Below are 20,425 nucleotides of genomic sequence, written 5' to 3'. Positions count from 1 at the left end.
TATGTTAGAATATTTAACTTCAGTAGTAGAAGCGTATTAAGTATTTAAATTTAACTTTTATATACTTTCGGCTCGTACACTGTGTACTGCACAGTATAATTTTTATGACCGAAAGTACGTCAATTCATCGATCTCTGTGAGGGAAATTTCTCAGAGAAAACACTTTTATGTTAACAATCAGTGGGTAGTTTCTGATTCTGCTAATACACCTCAATACATACGAGTAGTAATACTGTCAAGCACGATAATTGCTGTGTGCATACTTTTCTTGAGGATTGTCTTTCAGTCAACTTGTCAACTTCATTCAGGCAACCATGGTCAAAGTACAGTACTGTATGTACTGAATATTTATTTTGATAAAAAGAAATTGGACAAATAATATATCAAAAGAAGGTTTCGAGACGAGACAGCCATTTAAATGTTCCCCCCCCCAAAAAAAAATTTCGTAATAGCTCCGATAAAACCGCGACTGTCTACATCAGCAAGAGTGAAGAAGAATACGTAAGATGGAATTTTTACGTGATTTACGTATTTGAAAAGGGGAAATTATAATTAAACCATATGCAACGTTAATATAGCGATGAGATTCGCTACTGTCATATTAGACAAGCTTGTTTGTGTGCAATAATAATAATTATTATAGAGAGTGAAGAGGCCTCTAGTCTCTATTAAATAAATTCTATAAATACAGTACTGTACAGTAGGATCGAAATCGATCGATTTGTTGTTTTCCTAGTTACTTGATGGATAGATCTGTTAGGTATGACATGGTACTGAATTTGTTGATTTTCAAAAGTACTCAAAAATTGGCAAAAAGTCTCTACTCGAGTCGTCTTGGATAAAGGAATTAATAGATTATAATTCATTACTCTTTCTTTTTCACGACTGTTATCCATAAATCTTGTATTATCCATGATCAATACCATGTTATTTATCATTTCTATGCAGATCGTACAATTATTGCTATATTACTATTATTATTATTATTATTATTATTATTGTTCTTCTTCGGGTACAGCAATAAAGATAATTTGGATAACAGCAAATTCTTCAAATGATGGAAGTAAAACATTAAGGAAATAGTGTAGTTAATTTATGGATTTGTTTTTACTACTTATTTGACTAGTAAACCATTTCATAGAATCGCTACCACAATCAATGAAATGAAGTGAATGATGACGAGAAGCAGATGCTGCATACAAGTGGACAGTTGTACAGTACAGTAGGTATACCGTATTGTACAATGTGCAGTAGATGAAAATGGGAAAACTGAAAGTTCAATTTAACAAGTCTCCAAGTATAGAACAAAAACAAAAATTCAATTTACTATCTTCTAGTACAGCATTTACTGGACTGTTGTAGAAATTTATTCAATCAATGATGAAGAAGAAGAGAATTGATTCGAGAGATACCTTTGAAGTTCTTAGGCGAAATTTGGTGAAAATTGAATCAATGGCAGATGCAATATTGGCAATCTCCTCACTGTCACCTCTTGCCTCTTGGTGAGTAGTTCAACACGTCAGCACAGCAGGTTATTATAAGCTAGCTTAGTGTCTGACTCGACCTACAATAGTTGAACTGAGCTGCTTACTTGATTAGGGTTGGCTCTGACGCACAGTACGGCTATTATACTGTACCGTACACCGTACAGTATGTACTGTACAGTACAATAGAATTACAGTAGAATAAACCAATAAAAAGTATCTAAGCTAAAAATAGAATTAAAAACAAACGCTATAATAGTTGAACTGAACTGCTTAGCTTGATTAGGGTTGGCTCTGACGTTTTCCAGAGTCTGCTGTACTGTATGTACAGTACAGTACAGTAGAGTACTGTAGTGTGCTATTATACTCTACAGTACAATCTGATTATTTTCGATGTCTATTCTTCGTTCAAAAATCCAAGTTGTATTCCGTTGAAATTCCTGTATAGTATTTATATATACCCATAGAAGGATATCTCCCAAGATAGATTATCATGATAACATGAACTATTAGGCTACAACCAAATATAGAACTTAGAACTTATCTAGTTTGGGCCTGATTTAGCTTGTATGTTTTCAGGGTGCCATCGAAAATAATCACGCTTGTACTGTACACCGTACTGTACAGTACTGTACAGTATAATAGAATAATAAGATAGCAATGGCAAATAATGGAATGTTCAAAATTGACAGAACCCACCTTCCATCTAGCAGTGGCGTTGAATTTTGCAAAAATACCAACAGTGGTCAATGTACAAAGGCAGAGGATGCTGCCACTAAGTCTAGCCATACCATCTATCCAGGTAGGCTTTGTGCCAAAAAGGAATATTCCAATTTAGCTGAGAGGATGGACAGTGATCATAATAATGATACCGATGTACAAAAATGTAGCAATTTCAATTCTGCATCACTCCTCGTCTACCCACACATTTTATCAAGGCAGCATTTGCTAACAATCTTTGATCAGAGAGGAATTAGCGTTGATCGTAGTCTGGATAAGATTGCTCTTCTTAAACTGTACCAACAATATATTATGCCTCGAGCTAAACGATCAGAGCGTCCATTATCGATGCAATTGCAAGCTAGAAATCAATCTGATCATTCACTTACTACGCCATCCACAAATCAAGCGGATAATTTATGCAACTCTCAGCTATTTACGACAGGTGAAGCGACTGCCAACTGGATCAATGATGAGGATTCTACGCTTGGTAGAACTTCCAATCGTCATGATGTTCATAATGGCGATCTAACAAGTGATTTTATTGACAATACAAGTAAACCTAATCATCAAATCAATAGTCAACGCAAGAGGGCACTGAAAGTCGTGCAACAGGGAACAATGGCGTAAGTTGCGCTAGCGTACAATTAATATTACTACATAATACGAGGTATACAGTACAGTAATGTCTAATGAATGTATCAATAAGACAGCTTACAGTAAACGAAGTGTACAAAGTACGGTAATTTATGCAAAATGGCTAGGGCTAATGGTTCAGTAATTGTGTATTACTGTTTCATTGCGTTTTTACTACTATCGCTGGTACCAGATTTACGTACAACCTAAAGATTATTTCAGTTATATTTAGTACAGTATGTATATGCGCTATATTAAAAGTTTAAAATCATATTGAATAACGATTGTAATTTGGTATGATAAATTCTGGTTGGGTTTTTGTGCATTGATATGTAATAATCTCATATTCTGCAAGATTTAAGATCGTATATTCTATTCTAAAATTCCTAATACGTATCAGACATGGTTAATCTCTTATATAATGTTTCGACTTGTAAAATCAAACCATTTCTAGCCCTGACGACAATCCAAAAGAAGCTAAGATTGTGAGGATGGCAGATAACACTAATATTACAATAAATCGAACTAGCACCTCTCAACAATTTCCATCAACCTCTAGTCCTAATAATAATATGAATCTTGACGGGCCTTCAAGTGTACATGCGAAGAGGAAAGCGCTTACTCCAGTATGTTTATGCTAATCTTGAGGGTTTGTGGTATTGAACCGCGATAGCAATGTAATTGCAGAGTGCCAGATTGCTATTATGCCTATAAATACGTATAAATGGCGCTAAGTTCTAATGATGTGATGAAAACTTCTTTAGAAAAGGTAATTTTGGCCACTATATTAAACTAGGAATTGTTTTATCAACTCTTCTTTACAGGATGAGGCACCGCCGAAAAAATTATCCAAAGCTAAAGTCATTACCTGGCCTTAGCGTGAGGTTTGAAATATCATGTTGACTATAACTTTAGATACTTAGGTTGATGTGCCAGCTCGTAACCTTAAAGGATAAATACATAGTACTATACACGATTGCGTTCATGCGCTTTAAAGATTACTTAATGTAAAGGCATTTTAATCAAGTTTTCAGCTTCCATATCGCGATTGCTATTTCAGGAGCTTTGAGATGCGATGCTATAGTGTATCTGTCTATCTATCAGAATATGATTGCTTAAAAATGTATGAAACTCTTATTGTAAAAACATTTACCAACTTTTATCATGTACTGCGTCAATCAAGGAAATGAATTGATCATTTAATGAACCAACAGTTGACTAACAGGAACGTTGCAGCTATATAACTCATATTGCATGGTTAGTCATATTATTTGTGTACATCGTTAGGGACTTCTGTTACCTGATATCGTTATGCAACTAAACTGTACTCAATAACGAGATAAAAGTTTCAATAAAAAAGTGAGTTCTTAAACTTTGCAAACTTTTACTTAATCTAAGAGTTCTGTTAGCAATTTATCTTCTTATTGCTTCAATCTGCGGTAAATACATACTGAAAATATATAGGTATAGCTAGACTCTGTTGGCTACGAGAAAATATAGTATTCAATATATTATAATTATTTTATTATCAGATGTTTGATAAGTTTCCCAAAGTACGTGTTGTGATAAACTACAGAAACCACATTTGCAATTTCCATATAGGTATACAGTACTTTTGCCTTATTTAATTACAATGTAAATATCGTCTAGTTTTTCAGAACTATTGTCAAACTTTATATCAAGGCAATTGACATCGTCTGAAAATCTTAACCTATGGAACCTATGCGTGTACCTGATTCATATAAGAGTTTAGTTATGTAATGTTTTCGATTGTGAAACGTATACAAATAGTATACATGTATTCAGCCATTAATACACCTTTTATGGCTTGAAAAGTCGTTTTTGAACTACTGTAGTTAGAGATAATACCTTGAAAATACACTTGTACTTTTTGATATTGTGAAATAGTATGACCAAAAGAGAGAGTAGTTTGACTTTATGAAAAGTTTGTGTTTATTATTCCATCACAATTTAGTTGTTGCTGAAAGCGTAACTATATATCAAATCATGAAGTAGCATCATTCGTCCATATATCAGATGCATTACAACAGAAGTAAAGATATGCTTATACTGTATTTCACTATCGTCAAATGTCCGTGACTATACGTATTGCTATAAATGAGTAAAAAATTTACTCGTCAATTGTTGTGAATAAATCTTGTTTTTATTTTTGTCTAAATTCTAGGTTAATTAGAGTCATTTAAGTAATAGAACGATTAATATTCAGTATAGTAATCATAATCATGCTTTTTATCTCCATAAATATCTTGGTAGCCATAATTACGCCCAGATTTACCCTTACCATGGGAGTCTTGTCCTTGTTTGTAATAACCATAGTAGTATCCTTCTTGGCCGTAATCTTTCTTTCCGTAATCATTGTAGTCTTTTTTCCCTCCATAGTAGTCATCATGACCCTTTCTCCCATAATAATTATTACTATAGCCTCCTTTTTTATCATAATCATTATACATTTTCTTTCCGTAATAATAATCGTCGTAACCTTTCTTTCCATAGTAATAATCGTCGTAATCTTTCTTACCAATATAATAGTAGTCGTCATAACCTTTCTTTCCTTTGTAGCCTACGTTGTAGTATGGCCTGGCGTGATCATTCTTAACGTATTTACGTACTTCTTTATAAACTATTCCTTTCGTTTTGGATTTATGCCTATCATTGCCGTAACCTTGGAATTGAGATAAAATAGTAACATATTATATTATTCAATCATAGAAATTTTTACGATAGGCAATAACCAATGTATGTGACGCGATTCAAAATCTTATTCTTCAGTAAATAGAAATATACCTTTCGTAATAAAATTGGATTAAATTAAAATCTTAAAAAGGACTTCGAACTATGCGTGGACTATTTGTGTACAGATAATTGCTATTATTTACCTCCACTGTAGGAATCATGGTCTTTGATAGGGTTACCAAATATATGATAACTTAAAGCTAAAACAATAAGAAATATAAAAGCAATCTTCATCTTAATAACGTAGGTTGTACCAAATGTAAATATTTGTTGATTATCAATCACCACAAAGTGGACTGAAATATGCTTAAAAATGTTCAAATGCTGGTTTAAATAGCTATTGAAATGTTAGCTTCTTAACAACGGAACAATTTTACAGCTGGTACATGTATGAAGTAAACATGTTACTAATAAATATATTTGTAACAGGTGTTAGATTCTTCATCAATAATGCATTTACGAATAAAATTGACAGCGTGAACTTTTTCTATCCACGGAGATAATAATTTAATGCGTTAGTGGTAAACTGATTTCTAATATTTAATCGGTAGATTTATTATTGTATTCAGGTCTAGACGGTTGCAAGGTCTGAAACCGTTGCCGATTATATATTATAAAAGCTATACTAGCAAGACCCATATACATTTCTCATTTTCTTGTATATATAATTACTCATTATAAGTTGATTAATTCGTAAATTTAACACTAACTGTACGCTGTGAGATCAATACTGTCGAAAAATTCATCTTATTTTTTCTATCACTCTTAGGTGAAATATTGTTCACCAATAGATTGTTGCAGTAAATTTCTCTTTTTATCAAGATTTAAGCTTATGAATTGGGTGCCGTAGACTTACGAAACAATAATAGCTTTCTCAAGTCGATATCTTTTACCATATATTTTACATAATTTATATGATAACCATTTTACACCTTTTGATAAATTTAAGTTTTAACTAGAACTCTTTTAATAAATGCTACTTATACATAGCATTTAGTACAATCTTAGTACACATACTTATGATATAGCAATATTTTGTTAATGTCGTAATACGGCAGCAAAATTTATGGATTACAAGTATGTTGAATTATCGCATTATTCATTGGAGTTAATTTACTGAGATTTCCATACAGTATAGCTCCGTTAAACAGTGATAAGATACAATGATGTTACATATATTAATTATTAATTAACCAACAGTGAATTAGTATACCTAGTATTCAAATGATGTATTAGTTCACTCCATCTATAATTACGCCCGGGTGATATAAAAAGCTGTGATAATTTCATATTATCTTCAATAAAAATGTTTATCATACTTAGCCTCAATTACTTCGATTTTTAGGTCGTCACTACGATAGCAAAATTTTCATTAGTTCAGGTATGAAAATTGACGACATATAATAATATTCTTACTACCCAGGAATTATTCTAAACACGACTTGCATTACAGCAAATATCAAACTTTTAGTTCAGGCAAAGATAAAATAAAAAATAGTTAATATAACAATAATAAACTGTCAGTAAAAAAAATATTTATCAAGTTTACAAGATAGTATATCATTTCCCTTGTTAGTATGGCTACCATATATGTATGTACAATGCTAAAGGGGAATACTAAATTTAATGCAAAATATGCATGAGTGTACAGTAGCTAATATAAAAATAATATCAATAAATTAGAGAGGCAGTATTAAAGAGATGCCGATTTTAAACATCATCATGACATCCACTGAATCACTTTACGTCACTTTTCCAGTAATGATATAATTAACCTTCAGTAACGATATCAATAAGACGATTTCTATTCATAAGGATCAAATTTTACATGAATAATCCACGTTTCAGTCCTGAATTTCATTGTCTATTAAATATTTTCACGAAAGCAATAGGAAATTGGCCTTTTTGTCCATTGATTTCTCCTAGTAACCATTCGTCGTTTACTTTTTCTATAACAGTAATGTATTCACCTTCCTATTGGAGACAATATGCGCCAGGTTACATTGTTTTAACTACAATAGTATTTTTTAAAGTTCAGTTTCTCAAGTAGGCATATATATGCATTTATTCATAAAAATATTACGAGTCTTTATGTGATATTACAAACTAGGAAACTACGATATGCAATTAAGATGGATCTACAGTCATAAAACTTACGTTAAGGCTCTCATTGATAAAATAAATTAACTAATGATAACATTTTAAAATATTAAAAAACTTGCATTTACTGACCTTAAATGATAATTCAGTACTATCTTGGCCATCGAAGTCGTAGATAGCTTTAACATTAAAGTTACTATTAGATGCTAAAGTGAAAAATAAATAGAACCTTTAGCCACAATTACGAAATGAAGTTAAAGGTAAAATATGAGTGCTTTGCAATAAACGTTAGAGCACGCACTTCATTACGTTTAATGCAGTAACTACTCTCGTAATTCACTAGTACAGCAATTTTTAATCGCAAAGTACTACATAAATCAATTGCCTGCTACTTTACCGGCAGATTTTGCATTATCCCCCAGATCCTGAATAATTTCCACGAACTGGGTAGGAAATATTCCATTGCGATTATTTAATTTGCCTTCTAACCATTCGTCGTTTATTTTTGCTACGATCGTAATTATATCGCCTTTACGGAATGATAGCTCATTATCAGCTTCAGCATTAAAATCATATACTGCTTTGCAATGAGGAACGCCAACCTGTAATATCAATACAGTATGAAGATTTTTAGACTTAAAGGCCTTAATACAGTAACGCTACATTAAAACATGTAACTTATGTACTAATGCTGTAGCATCTCGCGGAAACTGATGATTAACCTATACGGTATAAATATGACAGTAATTAATCATTAGTAGTACTAATATTATTATCCAGAATGTCTTAGTAACAATAAAGTGCCTACGTCTATTGGAGGGAATTCCCTATTGTATGCTTACTACTTTTTATAGTTATGAAAGGATTGCTTTTCAAGCGGTGTTAATTTTAGAATAAACTCTAAATTAAGCTATTACTATATAATTTAATGCACTGTTACAACCACGTCAAATTTCCTAAGTTGCGTATACCTCTTTATTGGCAACAAGCAATAATGTATCAGGAATTTTGTCAACGAATGCAATTGGAAACATTCCGTCTTTTTGATTTAACTTTCCAGTTGCCCATTCATTATCGATTTTTCCAGTAACTTCAAGCATATCTCCCGCCTAGTACATTGAACAATAGAAAGTATAAAGAATAGGACTATATGCAGCTTTGAAGTTACCCTCATAAATGTAACATTCTACAGCTATTTTAATTTATAGAGAAATCAGTATATATCGTGGTCCGTATTAAAAATCATTTTCAGATACCTTAAACGATAATTCTCTGTCATCACTCCCTTCGAAGTCAAACATTGCTTTGCAAAGACTTTTATCTGTAAATTAGAACGTGTTTATTTAAGGTAGAAGATCTAGGTTCTTATTTGGGTCGTTAATTTTATGGCTGCATAACTACTAAGATTATTGAATAAGAAATCGATATAAATTTTATAGGTACCTGACATGGACGGATTATTAGGATTAGCGAATTGGCTATTTATTGGGTTAGAATCAGTGCTGTCAACACTGAAAAGAAAACATACGTATGTTTTAAGTTCGATACTGTCGAAAGACATCAGTAACAATTTGAAAACGACAAATGCTATTATTTTTGATCAACTATAAAGTTATCATACTTCGCTGATGCTGCATCATGTGGCTCAGACAAGTCTTTCTACAAATTCATGAAAGAGAAATTGAAAGAAAACGTATGAAGAGAGAAAAAACTTACAAGGTAAGAGACATTTAGATGTGATATTTACAAGAATATGAACAAAATCGATCGGAAAAATTCCAATCTTTCCATTAAGTTGTCCTTTCAGCCATTCCTCTCCAACATAGTTTAATAGCGTAATATGGTCACCTTCTGTAAATGCTAGCTCGTTCTCATTTTCTACGTTATTATGGTGATATAAAAGTTGAAGATGCAGTTATTGTATACACATTATCAAAAAAGTTTTTGTTACTAGACAATTTAGTTAAATAAACGATAAATTATTACTAATCGAATCATCACAAAGTTGATTATTAATTAGCTGAGATCTTGCTTGTATAGTAATAGTTCGAAGACTAGTTACCGGCGTCAAAATCAAATCGTGCTACAGCACATGGTTTATCGAATTCGGCATTCATCTAATTTTTTAACATAAGGTGAAAAGTAAGTTTGACTTCGTTAAAATGATTTACAATGTTTTAGTTTAGCTACTAACTTTTTCTGGTACATCGCTTTGTGCTTGTCTTGTTCCAATGTCCTTAACAATTCGAACAAAATTCGAAGGAAATATGCCTTTCTTTTGATCATTTCGGCCTATATACCACGTATCGTCTATTTTTTGCAGTAAAATGATAACATCTCCTTTTTGAAGTGACAGCTCGTCGTTATCCTGGGCTGAAAAATCGAATGTTGCTATAGCATGAGGCTCTGTAACCTATAAGGGAGTTGGATAATAGCGCATGATTGTGTCAATTTCAATGGTACCTAACAAACATTTTCAATCAAAAGCATGTTATCATGCGATATACGTATTTACCACATAGTGATACAAGGGATGTCCTGGTCCAGGACGTTTTGGTAAGGGCGGTATTCCTACAGTATAATAGGTCGTTGATTATACGCATAGTGAAAAGATATACATCACAGTATTTCCTTCTCAAACCAAAGATTCAATGTTTTGAGAAACCTGTTTTTGATATGATAGCCAGAGATCTTGGAGGCTTCGATGGTGGCATTTTTGAACTTTGTTGTAATGGAACGCCATCTACTATAACATAATTTTCTTACATTAAACATGGCTTTAAAATATGAACAGCAGCTGAAGAAGTACAACTGCGTAACTTTCGAAATAATTCTTGATCTCATATAAAGATACAGGTTAGTATAACAGATATTGTGTAACACAAAATAGGTATTTTATTGTGAGTTACTTCGTTCGGTTTTACTTTGTTGTTTACTGTCTCCAGGCTTGACTTGAAACATGGGCGGACGAGGTGGTGCTTTTTTCTTTGAATTGGAGATTTCTTTTACTGTTTCAGAACTTTGTAGTGAAGGATTTATGTTTGCATTGACTATAGATTCTTGCTGCGGGATTGCTTCCGATCGACCTAGGGTACGAGAAATAGCGTAATCACCGGTACTTAAACATTTATTCAGCATACCATTGTACGTATGTAAAATTTGTGCAGGGATAAAGATTCTGTATAATCTGAGATACTACTAGTAGATTCTGCTGCATGAATGTATGCTAATATTTTTATGCCCTTTAAAATATTTTGCAGTTATAGTATTTTAATACGGTGCTCACGCTGTAAATGCACCTGGTAGTTTAATAAGATCTTGCGAATTGAAGGGCACTGACGGCCTTGGTTTCGGCTTAACAGGTGGCGGAGGTTTACTTAATTTAATTGTATCATCTTGCGAAACTGTACGCGTATCTTTATTTCCTGATATAGCACTCATTGAATCAGTGGCATCCGCTAGTAAATTCGGTGAGGGGTTTTCGGGTGATTCAGGTGATTTTATAACTGACTGTCTTGTCGGTGGTGGCCTTTTAGGCGGCAAAGGTTTCGATGGTTTGTTATCGGTTTGAGCATTTAGAGGTTTATCGTTAGGATTTTGAAAGCTGTTTAGCTGCTTAGACATAACGTTATCCATCATTAAAGCAGCCTTTGGTGATGAGTCCGGAGAAACTTGTCGCAATTGCCGTTGAGGTAGAGCTTGAGGAGGCGGTGGCATGGAGTTACGGATATCTTGCTGTGGAATCTGTGGTGGTAATCGAGATGGTGGTTGTTGTGGCACTGGAGGTCTTCGGGTAGGTGAAGGTGGCTGATTCGTTTCATTTCTAGTTATGCCAAAGTTTGGCTTCTGGGCTGAAGATTGTACCGGCACTGTCGGTGGTCTACTCGTGGGTCTTGACACTACTGACTCTGGGCTAGGAACTGTTGGAGTTTCTTTACTAGATTTATCTGCTTTGATGCCATTTGAAACTTCATCTTTGTCTTTATGAGGGCTATCTATTTGTTTCGATGTAGGCCGTGGAGGTAAAGTCTTTGAAGGTGGAGGTGGTAGGACTCGACTGTTGGGCCTTGGAGGCAATACTTTATGATGAGAACTTGGGGAGGTTGTAGTATCTTCATTTAAGTCTGTATTTGACATCCGAAAACTATTTTCACGTGCTTCAATACTGTGAGGTGACTCATTAGACTGCAAAAGGAGTGAGATTATCTTTAACCGAAAACTACAAAAAGTGGTTTCATTTAATAAATAAACGGATGGAGAGCAGTTTATAACATACTGTTGGTTCAATTCTTTGATCGCTTAACTCAGGTTTCACTTCAGCTTTCGGTATTGGATCCGGGTTGATAGTAGGCTTTGGAGCTATGATCGGCCTTGGTTTTATAGTAGGCTTTTCTCCTATAGCAGGCGTAGTTGCTTCAGGAGGCTTGCTAGTCGGGGGCTTGGGTAAAGGAGGCTTGGGTAAAGGAGGCTTGGGTAAAGGAGGCTTATTAGTCGGAGGCTTGGGTAAAGGAGGCTTATTAGTCGGAGGTTTGGGTACAGGGGGCGGGCGACGCGGAGCCGGGGGTACGGTAGAACTCGGAGGAGGAACATTTGGCACCGGCGGAGGAGGTCTGGAGTGATTACTTTGTTTAAAATCAATTGCAGATACATCCATCGGCGTTGCCGAAACAATTGTTATTTCTGGTCTAAATAAGCACATGTTTTAGAAGATCGCTTTCGGCTTGTTGTGGCGGAATAGTACAAGTTTAAAGCGTGACATGATATAATTTCAGTTACGATATTCTAAAGAACATGGACATCTTTAAGATACTGTGTTATTGCTTATTATTTCTTTACTTAAGCATGATAGTTAGCTATGGAATACTATCGCATGATGTTATAAATGGCTATATTATTGATGATACATTGTTATACACATATTTGATAATGGAACGGAAACATTATGGAGCTACCTTATCGAAACCCCTTCTTTGGGACAGTGACCTTACCTTTTAGACATAATTAAGAGATATTCATAAAGTGCTTCTTACACCTAAACAAGAAAAGAGACACGCACGTTTAATGTATCATTTAATAATAATACAAGATTGCTAAATAATTAATTAGACCACTAAGGTTCACACAGGTAGTATCAGCTCTTGAACTGGAAGAAAGGTGTTTTAATAGTCCATTATAATACTGCACACCAAGTGCATTAAACGTGTATTACTGTAATTTTACATTTGTTGGAAGAAAAGGCATCAAACTTTGCTCTGTTCACGTATAGAGTAATATAGTAATACTGTAAATAAACCATTTATAGGAGAATTGTGATTATTTTACCGCTAATTCACTCCATTACAATATATACATAAGTGTTCAATTGATATATTCTACCGTATGAATTATTGAGTAGTATTTTAAATTTTCTACGAAGGACGGATACTTCAGGTTATTTAGTTTATATAATGTACATACCTTATACTGTAAAGTGTATGCACAGCATTGAATTAAATTAAAGAATGCAATGTTTATTATACGTTTTCCATCACAATCTATAATAATACATTTGTCCGCAATTTGTAGTTGATTCTGTATTGAACGTCTATATTATTATGGGTTGTTTTCTTTGTTATGGAGAACACTGTCGTAATTTTAACTTAATGATACTGGCATGAAGGCGATAGATTCGTATTACGAATAATTGTAATAGTAGAAAATAAGCTTTGAAAATTGCGCAGTGGTATCGAAATTGGCGACAACTGTATCGTAGCAGAGAGTCGGAGGACTCCCTAGTAAAAATATCAATAGTACAAAGAATCTCATTGGTGTTAGAGGTGTGTTGTGATCTTATTATAACTTCATGCTTGTATACTTTCAAGTATTGACTAATTCTACAATGTAGAAATTTTCGAACTCTTAACCTAAAATCCCATGTTTATTGACGGTTACATGAGTCATGAGAGAATCAGAGGTGTAACTGTATACTGTATAGTACTGTGGAATCTACGTAGCTTTACCATTACAGTGATATACTGTACAATATACAGCGTCTTCAATTTCGTTTTAGATACTTTCATTGGGAAAAAATGTAACTAAAAATTAAAGTGCGAATACAGTAGTTTATACTACTATCTATTAAAATATCTGATACGAAAATAATGTTGCTGTACTGGAGATGGACATAATGCTCACGTAAGAGTATTTACATATCAAACTAGTCGCTGTCAAAAGATACACTCAATATTCGTAACAGGTTCCAAAACTACTAACCCATGAAAAAGCTGTCAATTACCATTGCTCTACAAGTAAGCCAATACTAATTTATAGGATTCAGTAAGAATCGAATCGACTGTACTTGGTCGCACTTTGCCAAATCTTCTACGCGTATATTACGATAGAAGTGCCATTTTTTGAACGACTTGGAACAACTTTCAATTGTTCCTGGAGTGGAAATTTGAATATTTCAGTAATGGAGATGATTCCATTCACTATGTACTTTTGCTGTATGTATTTTCTATTTTTACACTATCACTTTGTGCAGTGATTGCTTGAACAATTTGAATGATTGTAAACTATAAAATCACTTTTTTTATATGATACTTACAAGGATTTCATTGACACTAAATGGCAAGATAGCTCAACTTTGTATAACAGGCCTAGTCACAAGCAGGGAATAAGCCTTTCTGCCACTGGATTAACCAACTGATTTCGTTGCAAGAAATGGCTCCTTTATTCTGCCTTCAAAATATACCAACTTCAAAGCATAGATTGCGGACCATAGGTAGATGTCGTCTTGAACCAGGTCATACAGCAACAGTGTAACTCGACCACTTATCGGAGCCTTCTCTTAATGTTGAGTGCCAATGATGTTGTAGTACCATACAGACCATGTTATACCCGTAGACCGTACAACACGCCCATGGATGACATTACTAAACTATGCGTACTGTACACTCAGAGTGTACAGTTCGTGTTCTACAGTGTGGTGTACTGTACAGTACGTACTGTACACTGTACTGTATATTCAAAAATCTGGATTTTAACTTCCAGTAATGTAGAATTTAAAATAAAATAAATAAATAAGGAAAATAAACTCCCAACAACTTCACGGGATATTGATGAAGAAATTCTATTTACGTCAAGTCAACTAGGGCCATTTTAAAGACTGATGCATTTAAAAGTGGCAAAAAATGGCGTTGGATCAGTTATTGAAAAAAGGCGATAGGCCACTTTGAGCAAATTCACGTTAAGAGTGTGCTATTGAACCATACAGTACTGTATTCGATTTTAGTGATTTAGTACATTATACTGTACAGTACAGTGTACAGTGTACAGTGTACAGTACTGCGAAAGTAACTTAAAAGGCAAGAGTAGTGGCACCTGAGGACCAATTGCAATCGCCGCTGTGCCGAGCAATCCTTCCACGATTTCAACTTCTCACAAGTAAGTAAAATCTTCGTTAGTGACTTTCTTCCGTTGGATTTAACGCTGAAACTACTCTTCGACAGGTTTATTAAATATAATCCAAATCAGATATTATCAGCAAAATGGCAACTTCGATCCAACATCTCAGACTTTTGGAGCAATTTATTGACCATTGCAAAAATAATCCCGCGATGTTGCGCCTTCCAGAATTGAAATTTTTTGCTGATTTTATTGTTAGGTGAGAAATAATGAAGCACATCTGCAATGAATACACTTGATTAATTTTATTTCAAATAAGGTAGTAAAATAGATGTTACACATTAACAATACAGCTTATCTGGAGTAAATGCAGTATAGTAAAAGTCGATACTTTCGATTACGGTGGAGGCATACATATACATTATACAGTTGTCCAATATCGAGTGTAAACATCTCCAGAGTTCAGTTGAAGAGATCGGAAGTGATACCAGCAGGTCCCTTAAACGGAAACATAGGACTACGTACATTATAGAAATGAAAACATTTTAGCCCTCGATAATATTAATTTTATTTTATGTAGTCACTTGAAGCTGTATAGTAATAATGTGCAACTGTGCAGCTGTATGCGATGTCAGACAGTCAGATTCCATTATGTTATGTTAAAATAGAATGGAACTGTCACTGTAATCTCATACGGTCATTTCTCATCGTGCATACGTTTGTAAGTAATACTATTTAACAGTAAGTGAATGTTTCTAAATCTATACTTTATGCTTGGTATACGTCTGTAGCTTGGGTGGTAAGATTCCTGAAGCGGCTGAACCGGAAGAAGAGAAAGTCGAGGAAAGCATAAATGATGAATCGGAAAGCCAGGTTGGATCAGCAAATTACATTATTTTATGCCCAGAAAGTTTGAAAGAAAAGTAGTCGCGAATGAATACTACCTTCCATAAACAGTAGTTTCGAAATTGCCACTGTTTGTGCAATTATGGTCTTTAAAACGATTGATGCCAAATTTTTTGCCTAATATGAGTTGTAATAGTTGAAGCATTACGCGCGTCGAGAGTAATTTCTATGATTAAAAAACTTGCTGTACCATTATTATGATAATTTAATGGAAGACATTGTTTTATGGATTAACCGTGATCATTGTCGATTCTGTTAACGCAGTCAAGCCAAGAAAATAGTCCGCCAGAGAATCCTCCGGAGGCCCCGGCAGAAGAGAGTGAAGAAAGTGACTTAGATATTGAAGCGGAAGGTGTCATTGAAGGTGACGATGATGCTCCTCAACCTATGGGAGATGGTTCTAAAGAGGTTAACGGACAATTCTGAAGTACTTTATAATACGCAGTATAGTGCACTGTGCAGGCATACTAGGTTATGCAGATGTATGCTTGGCTAATTTTAGCGTTTGCTTAACAAGTATATGGGCATATACTCTTCGCTAATTTTATTATAGGTCACAGAGGAAATGCTAGAAGAAGCGTCAGAGAAGAGACAGAATGCAAATATTGCATTAGCTGACGGTATCTCCTGACTTACACAATCTTTAGTACTATAATGTTGTGCTAGTAGATTAACTAGAGTTAAGATATTTAACATAACATGCTCAGTTAATTGATCATTTATACTCTTAAATCTCACAATTAGGAAATATCGACGAAGGCATTAAACTTTATGCAGAAGCTATAATGCTAAATCCACAATCAGCGCCTTTATTTGCAAAGCGTGCAGGGTAAGAATTATATGTCAAATTGTGTTGCTGGGCAAAGTAATGAAATAACATGGTAACAAATAGCTTTATCCTCTCAATCTTAGAGGATATATAAAAGCGAAAAAGCCAAACGCAGCTATTCGTGATTGTGACAAAGCAATTCAATTGAATCCTGACTCAGCCCAGGCATACAAGTGGAGAGGTATCGCTTACAGGTAAACTGCTCTTCGTATACGTGTAAGTTATGCAAATAGTAGTTTATTAACATAAATGATTGTAGTTTCTTCACAACCACGAATTATGCGATAAAGCTAGTAAGTGATATGATATAATTCATAACATCGCAGAATGTTAGGTAAATGGGACAAATCGGCTTCAGATTTAAGACTTTCTGTCAAGATAGATTTCAGTGAAGATGCTCAAGAAGTCTTAAACTATGTTCAACCAAGGGTAAATTGATAACTTGTGGTAACAGATTCACTATAACAATGCATACATGTAAATAATTTGGTTGCACTAGAATAAAATAAATATTTTACATTGACTAGGCTCAGCGCATTCAAGAGCACCAACGTAAAATAGAACGTCGAAAGGCGGAAAAGGAAATAAAAGAACGAAGGGAAAGAGTGTATGTGATTAAATGTCGTGTTATGTAACGATTTCGGTCTCTGAGCAACTATGCGAGAGTCTAATATGCTTTAATTTATCGCTTGGTGTGTCGTTATCGTGTAGACGACTGGCTCAAGAGGCTAAAGAAAAGGCTAGGAAAGAAGAGGAAGAAAGAGCAAGAAAGGAAGAAGAATCAGGGACTCCAGGCGGATTTCCTGGAGCAGGTAATTAAAGTTTGATACAGATATTGCTTATTCTTGCTTGGCACCTAGTCCTCCGGTGTCGATGATTTGGCTCTTATTTAGATATCTATATTAATGATTAATTCTAAATTCTAAGGAGCTGGTGGATTTCCCGGAGCTGGTATGTAAAGTAGAATTGTTATAATTTTCTAATTTGATTATTATTAATTCTCATTTAATGATTAATGCGGACTTTTCGCGTGCAGGTGGATTTCCTGGAGCAGGTATGTAAGGCTGAAAATTATATTAATCTACATCATGGATATTCCAATAGTAATTATTTTACTGTAATTTTGGTAGGTGGATTCCCTGGTGCAGCAGGTGCAGGCTCGGCTTAATATTTCATTATTTAACCGTCGAGTAGCCACATAAATTTAGGACTTTATTCGCAATTATTAGGTGCAGGAGGATTTCCAGGGGCTGGTGGATTCCCAGGTGCAGGTGCCAGTACGATGCTTGGATTTTGTTACTGTTATAGTATTTCATGATTTATTCATTAAGTGGCTGCATAAACTTTAGAATTTCTTTAAAATTTATTAGGTGCTGGTGGATTCCCAGGTGCAGGTGCCGGTACGACGCCTTGGATTTTATTACTGTTGCAGTATTTGACGATGTAGTCATTAAGTAGCTACATAAATTTAAGGTTTTATTCGAAATTTATTAGGTGCTGGAGGATTTCCAGGGGCTGGTGGAATGCCAGGTGCTGGTGCCGGTATGACATCTTGAATTTTATAACTGTTGCAGTCCGATAGTATAACATCAATATGTTTACAAAATAATCTACTGTTGGTTGTGTTGTAATCGTTTGCGGGTGCAAGTCTTCGCTACTACAGCTGATTTAAGCCTTACTGATTTGTATGGGATTTATATACCTTGCAATTTAGCTAATGAACTGAATATTCATAAAAAAATTAGGTCAGATGCCTGATATTAATGCCATGTTGAATGATCCCGAGATTATCGCTGCATTTCAGGTAAATCATTATACTTCTCGAAACGTATTATTTCTAACTTAGCTCTTAAAATATTCAGACAGTATTCATACTTATACTCGATTACATGCAAATAAAGTAATCAATACTCGTATATTTTACTATCAGGATCCAGAGATTATGGCCGCGTTCCAGGATGTGAGCATGAATCCACAAAATGTTTCTAAATATCAAAATAATTCGAAGGTAATGAACATTATAAACAAACTTGCAAGCAAATATGGAAAGCAAAATTAGAAGGGATTGACGTAGTTGCAGAGCTATCTCACCGAAATACTCATAAAAGATATTCATAAAACGAATTATTACGTTATACCTATCTTAGTACTTTGTTGATACGTAAAATTTTGATCATTGCTCAAGGTATTGATGTTATACAGTTGCAAAGGTGTATGTCAAACACTATTTCGTAAACGATTGTTTAGTAAGATATCTATTTGTTGTCAGGAAAGGAAGGAACAAGGGCTAAATAGTTAATTTATGATGCATTAGTTAAGTTTGAATTACACCCATTTTTGGATTAGCTTGCTTGACCCACTTAGCTTACCAGTGTTTTGTTCAATAATGATAGGTACTACGTCTGTATAACGGAAATAAAATGGCATTAATAAGTTTAATAAATGCTGATAAATTTATAAATTCTATCTCATGTGATGCGTGTACTGCACATTTTGATACAACGGCTTGTGATTTATAGATTGTAAGTATAAAATATAGTATCTATCTGGACACTAAATACTGATACACGTGAGAGTTTTCCATGATATACAGTAAATATCGGAGTAGAGTTCTGTTCGAGTTTTTAATAAATTATATTATATCACGATTCTTAAGGTACGTATACTGTAAAAAAATCCATAAAATAGCGTTTACGATTAGTTACAATTATTATTTAAGTGGCTACAGGGTCACCACTATCCACTGAAATTGAGATAATTTTTTTAGAGTTACTGATTAGTTATTATAATTTTTTGTCCAATTTGAAAATTATATATACTGTATATATAATGAGTAGGGTAAGTTAGCGCTCTAGATTTTTTTCTAACCTCTATGGCGTAGATATCTGCAACTGTAAGTATCGAAAGTAATATTGAGTATTGGTGGTCAAGTTAGGGTTAATTAAGCTTGAGGTTACAGTGCAGCAGGGCTAAGTAGTACTGTACGGTACGATACCCGTAAAAAAAATAATGAATGTCAGAAGTGGGATTCGAACCCACGCCTACAGAGTAGACTGCGACCTGAACGCAGCGCCTTAGACCGCTCGGCCATCCTGACATATCATCGTAACAAGCTCTAAATTACTACTTGAATGAATAGACTATTTTTAAATGGTTAGCTTGTATTAATTAGTATTAAGGGAATATTAATTAATTATTGCAATGGTGCCGGTACAGACTGTACCGCACAGTACACTGTACAGTACTGTGCTATTGCGGGTCAATCATAAGGAGTCTACAGTACTGTACTGTACATTACGGTGCCTTAAAAACCATGTAAAGTGATGATTTTTACTGTATTTACAGCAGTTAGGACCTTCAGCTAACCTTCAGCACAGGGTGTAAGTTTCTAGAAAGTTTTACATAATACTACTATACAGGACGTAGACACAAAGTAAGGAAACTTTTACTCCTGTGTTTACTGTACAGGCTAGTTATACGTACACGTACTATAGAGTTTGGGCATCTGCCTGATACCGGAAAATCCCTCAATAGGGGATTTTCCGGACACCATTTACAATGTATAATATGGAGCATCTTTGACTGAGAGATTTCTGCGTTTGTATGTAAC

The 20,425-nt window shown here is 34.3% G+C and overlaps 5 protein-coding genes across 5 annotated transcripts; 2 read left to right on the top strand and 3 right to left on the bottom strand.

Moving 5' to 3' along the window:
• Positions 1-2,144: 2,144 nt before the first annotated feature.
• Positions 2,145-4,030, top strand: TRIADDRAFT_63953 (uncharacterized protein; the record flags this gene model as incomplete). The annotated part of the gene is made up of 5 exons (XM_002112851.1): positions 2,145-2,830; positions 3,295-3,466; positions 3,605-3,609; positions 3,665-3,724; positions 3,901-4,030. The coding sequence occupies 5 exons, from the start codon at positions 2,145-2,147 to the stop codon at positions 4,028-4,030; spliced, it is 1,053 nt and encodes a 350-aa protein (XP_002112887.1).
• A 1,026-nt stretch (positions 4,031-5,056) lies between these two features.
• On the bottom strand, positions 5,057-5,828 carry TRIADDRAFT_56480 (uncharacterized protein; the record flags this gene model as incomplete). Its single annotated transcript, XM_002112414.1, has 2 exons — positions 5,057-5,523; positions 5,738-5,828. 2 exons carry the CDS (start codon positions 5,826-5,828, stop codon positions 5,057-5,059), a joined length of 558 nt encoding a protein of 185 aa, XP_002112450.1.
• Positions 5,829-7,451: 1,623 nt separating this feature from the next.
• Positions 7,452-10,098, bottom strand: TRIADDRAFT_25635 (uncharacterized protein; the record flags this gene model as incomplete). The annotated part of the gene is made up of 6 exons (XM_002112413.1): positions 7,452-7,568; positions 7,827-7,900; positions 8,092-8,329; positions 9,388-9,572; positions 9,757-9,811; positions 9,901-10,098. Coding segments are annotated over 6 exons (867 nt in total), but the record flags the coding sequence as incomplete, so codon positions are not given.
• Positions 10,099-10,976: 878 nt separating this feature from the next.
• TRIADDRAFT_56478 (uncharacterized protein) lies at positions 10,977-12,393 on the bottom strand (the record flags this gene model as incomplete). The annotated part of the gene is made up of 2 exons (XM_002112412.1): positions 10,977-11,879; positions 11,971-12,393. 2 exons carry the CDS (start codon positions 12,391-12,393, stop codon positions 10,977-10,979), a joined length of 1,326 nt encoding a protein of 441 aa, XP_002112448.1.
• Positions 12,394-15,223: 2,830 nt separating this feature from the next.
• On the top strand, positions 15,224-19,163 carry TRIADDRAFT_37729 (expressed hypothetical protein; the record flags this gene model as incomplete). Its single annotated transcript, XM_002112850.1, has 17 exons — positions 15,224-15,339; positions 15,872-15,990; positions 16,300-16,394; positions 16,540-16,606; positions 16,731-16,815; positions 16,899-17,009; positions 17,142-17,244; positions 17,343-17,422; positions 17,527-17,627; positions 17,743-17,766; positions 17,852-17,869; positions 17,946-17,966; positions 18,045-18,086; positions 18,186-18,215; positions 18,310-18,357; positions 18,561-18,619; positions 18,746-19,163. The coding sequence occupies 17 exons, from the start codon at positions 15,224-15,226 to the stop codon at positions 18,872-18,874; spliced, it is 1,248 nt and encodes a 415-aa protein (XP_002112886.1). The 3' UTR covers positions 18,875-19,163.
• Positions 19,164-20,425: the final 1,262 nt, after the last annotated feature.

The sequence above is a fragment of the Trichoplax adhaerens genome, genomic scaffold (genome assembly GCF_000150275.1).
Source record: "Trichoplax adhaerens TRIADscaffold_5 genomic scaffold, whole genome shotgun sequence".
NCBI classification, from domain to species: domain Eukaryota; kingdom Metazoa; phylum Placozoa; class Uniplacotomia; order Trichoplacea; family Trichoplacidae; genus Trichoplax; species Trichoplax adhaerens.
This window is presented reverse-complemented; position numbering and strand designations above follow the sequence as displayed.